The sequence below is a fragment of the Megalobrama amblycephala genome, linkage group LG17, assembly GCF_018812025.1.
Source record: "Megalobrama amblycephala isolate DHTTF-2021 linkage group LG17, ASM1881202v1, whole genome shotgun sequence".
NCBI classification, from domain to species: Eukaryota; Metazoa; Chordata; class Actinopteri; order Cypriniformes; family Xenocyprididae; genus Megalobrama; species Megalobrama amblycephala.
This window is the reverse complement of record NC_063060.1, coordinates 2,479,524-2,483,780: the sequence shown is the minus strand read 5'-3', so window position 1 is coordinate 2,483,780 and position 4,257 is coordinate 2,479,524. Positions and strand designations below refer to the sequence as shown.

The following is a 4,257-nucleotide window of genomic DNA, read 5'->3' as shown; positions in this document are numbered from 1 at the left end:
TACAGATTTTCAAATAGTAGCAGACAAATATTGTCCTAACAAACCATACATCAATGTAAAGCTTATTTATTCAGCTTTCAAAAAATTGACCCTTATGACTGGTTTTGTGGTCCAGGGTCATATACATACATACACACACACACACACACATTATATATGTATGGATATGGAGTGCCACTATATCAAGGTTTTGTATACTACCATGATGGAAGTATCTTGTACCATGTAGATATCAAAGTACATAAACATTAAATCATTCGGTTTCAGTATCATGGTAAATATCAAAGTACCATGGTACTGCCGCTCATGGGAACCAAAGTGCAAAGTGCATTAACCATTGAAGCTGAATTGTGTATTTTTTCAGACGTGAATAAGTAACCTGTCTAAGTTGTTCTTTTCCTGTCAGCTTCTTTAATGGCGGGTCTCGCGCAAACAGTCGCGGCGCGTCCTCGGGACATCATTAACGAAACTAATGGCTGTTAAAGCAAAGCCAATAATTCCCACACCATCAGCATTCCAGCCATTTAATCCCCCCTCCATTTACACCTGAATGCGGCGAAAGGTAAGGCGAACATCTGAGAGGAGAGAGTCAGGGGATCAGGTGAGACTGGCGCCTGCTGTCCGCGTTTAGACAAACCCGCTGCGCGTGCACAATCATCATGATAAAGGGCTTTTGACGGCTCACAATGTCTCGCGCTTTCACATTAATTACGCTTTACATGCATTCCTTTACATGCAAGTCTCACTGAAACCACAGTAAACACGGTAAAACTCCAGTTCTCATGCTGGGGCAGTGATAATATCCGAGTAGGAAAAAAAAAATGATTTTCACACATGAAAATGTTTGTGATGTACATGCAACATACATTTTAAGCGTTTTTTTCTTTTTTTAAAAAAAAACACTTAAAATGTCTAGTGTGGCAACCATAGACATAATAAACACAGATTTATAAGTCTATGGCAGCAGGCTAACCATTGTGTGCACACAACTTAATGATTAACTAAAATAATCACTTCTAATCTAGTAATAATCAGGTTTTTAATCAAAGTTAAAAATACTGAAAAAAATATTTTATCACCAATATCACTATTTTTAGTTACATTTGAACTGAAAACGTGCATTTTCATAAACAGGTCAAACTATGTAGTCATGAGGGTCATCTCTGTTTTATGGCTTTCTTGTCATGTGATTATATATACACATAATGACAGGGGACACTTGACTTTTGGATCACCTACTAATCTATTGTACAGAAAATTGCCATATCAGCATGCAAAAACAACTTTATTTGACTTCTAAAGTCTAAATGTAACCTTATTGTGTAGTCACTTGCTTTCATTGGAAAGCGCATATATTTGGAGTCTAAATTACGCATGGGTGAACGTAGGCTGTTTGAAGACTGGAATTACACTTGGATCAATTCGAGCTTTTGTTGAAACGCCTTGGTAACAGTTTTGTATGTGTAGTACACAGATGATAGTGACATTGCGAGGGACACGCCTCCTCTCGGCCGCGCCCCCGCGGGGGGACGGGCACGTGCGTCACCAGCGCTTAAATGAGAGAGCGAGAGCGCAGTCCAGCACTGAGACACTGTGGACCTTTGGAGAGAGCGCGCACGGTGCGTTATATAGCGACTATATTTGGGAGCTCTGAACGTTGTTTGCTTCACTCACAAAATTGGTCCAGGAGCAGTATTCATTAGGTAGGAGGCGCTCCTGCCCGACACACTTTGTTCATGACTCTGGAAGTTCAATCGAGGAAAAAGCGCACCGACGTTTGACATCGCTTCAGGAGCAAGTGCAACAAATACAGACGAAAACCACAACTGAACACGCGCATTGACTCTTGGAAATGGCTTTACCTTGCCTTTTGCCTTCGATTTCAACGTTTGCAAACCAGAAGGAAAAACTTTGGGAGGATGTAAGTATCTGACACTTTTGTGCACTTCTAAATTGGTGAAATTAATTTGGGTAATGTGGGAAACCTAACCTCGGACGCGGTTGAAACTGGTAGAAACACATTCTAAGCGAGTATTTTCTTTTCCACTTTGTTTTTGCATAAGTTTGCAATAGACAAAATATTTTAAGTTTTGCTTATAAGGTACATTTATCTTGTTTTTTAAATTGTTTTATATATATATATATATATATATGATAAATTCAGGTTGATTGGGACACTTTTTCCAAGTCACCCTTAATTTTATCCCTCTGTGGTAAAACAAGATGAATTAACCTCTTTATGGCGAATTCAGGTTGATTGGGACATTTTTTCAAAGTAATCTCAATGGTAAAAAGTGTCCCAATCACCCTGAATTCATCCCTATGTAGTAAAACAAGTCATATATACATGCATGCATGCTTATAAGGTATCTATACGTATATGTAATTTCTGTATTAAAAAGAGATGCAAGAACAATTTTAGCAGATTGTCTTGTGATTTAAGGAGCTGATAACTTTGATGGTTAACTGTCATAAAATGCTTTCAAACTGAAGTAGTTCTAAACACCCTCCGTTCTGTTTTTGCAGAGGTGGAAATGTGAGGAGGACAAACCACTGAGCGGCAGCTGCCCTCCGCTCAACGTGGCACAGAACATGGACATTTGTCGTGGCCGCAAGGATGACGAGGATCTGAGCAATTATTTGGACCTGGAGTTTATCCTGGCCAACACAACAGGACCTCTAGAGGCGGGAGCCGAATACGTCTCGCACGCAGAGCCGTGCGGCCTGTACTCGACGGGAGCGTATGCGTCTCCGGAGCAGCCGCCTCCGCCGCCGTACGGGAACAGCCTCATGGCTGAGCTTCTGAGATCTGACATGGACAGTGCCTACGACGGTGCAATTCAGGGAAGATTCGTCATCAACTCCACTGGGTTCCCCAGACAGGACTTTGTTGATATCAAAGTCGAGCCGCCGATGGACGGTTACGGGCCAGTGATGGGCATGGTGCCGCAAAGCTGCCAAAAAATCAAACAAGAGGGCAACGTTTCATGCATGATGTCTTTCGAGCAGCCCAGGCTGGCCGTTTCCCCGCAGGCGACGGGGAACATGACGCCCCCGTTGAGCCCGGACGACTCCCATCTGCGCCAAGCCGCGTTTCCGCAGGGCTTCCATCACTCGCCTCCGGCCTACGCTCAAATGCAACTGCCCTACACGGCGCCGCACCAGTACGGCATGTTCGAGGAGGCCATCGGGATGCAACCCAACATGCAAAGGGCTCTCCTGACTCCCCCGTCCTCCCCGCTGGAGCTAATGGAGTCCAAACCCAAGCGAGGGCGACGCACCTGGCCGAGGAAGCGCACGGCGACGCACACCTGCACCTTCGCCGGCTGCGGCAAGACGTACACCAAGAGCTCGCACTTGAAGGCGCATCACCGAACCCACACCGGTAAGAGCGTGTCTAACTTCCCCTCTAATCCCCGCTTGTGTTTTTTAAACCACCTAAATGTGATCCTCTCGCTTTGATTCATCAGGTGAGAAGCCGTACCACTGCAACTGGGAAGGATGCGGATGGAAGTTCGCCCGCTCCGATGAGCTGACGCGTCATTTCCGCAAGCACACCGGCCACCGGCCGTTCCAGTGCCACCTGTGCGAACGCGCCTTCTCCCGCTCCGACCACCTGGCTCTGCATATGAAGAGACACCTGTGAGGACTGGATCCACATTAACTGCCTTATTTAATGACTTTAAAAAAATCGCCTGTTGTCGATAAAGAAATATATATCATCATACTTTTGTAACAAAGTAGCTGGTACTACATAGATTATGCAGAGCTCTTTTTAAAGGTCTGAAGGGCTGGTCCTATGAATCTGTGTCCAATTGGGAGACAGTACGGTGCCTTTCTGAAGCCGCAACGAGTGCAAAGCCTGACGACTAGCAAACCTCCAGTGGAAAATGCACGATGACAATGTTTTGCTCTTGAAACTGCCTTGCTATCATGCAACAAACAGCTGTGTGTTTGTTTTTTTGTTCATTTTGATACACTCTTAATTGCATGTGTACTGAAAGAAGCAAACGTCGGTAACACTTTACAATAAAGTCCCATCAGTTGACGCATTGTTACAGTATTTATTACTCGTTAATAACGTTAACTGAGATGAATAAATGCTTTAGAATGGTTATTGTAAAGTGTTGCCCTGTTGTACACTAGCACCGTATATGCACTGGGGCTTGAAGTCCTGGGTTTTTATAAGATTGTGTACATACATTTTATATTGTAAGTACTGTATTTATTGTAAATATTAAACTAAATTTGAATATA

General features: G+C 43.7%; 1 protein-coding gene across 1 annotated transcript; it reads left to right on the top strand.

Annotated features, from left to right (window-relative positions):
- Positions 1 to 1,573: 1,573 nt before the first annotated feature.
- Positions 1,574 to 4,257, top strand: klf2b (Kruppel-like factor 2b). The gene is made up of 3 exons (XM_048164199.1): positions 1,574 to 1,921; positions 2,527 to 3,385; positions 3,471 to 4,257. The coding sequence occupies exons 1-3, from the start codon at positions 1,853 to 1,855 to the stop codon at positions 3,644 to 3,646; spliced, it is 1,104 nt and encodes a 367-aa protein (XP_048020156.1). The 5' UTR covers positions 1,574 to 1,852; the 3' UTR covers positions 3,647 to 4,257.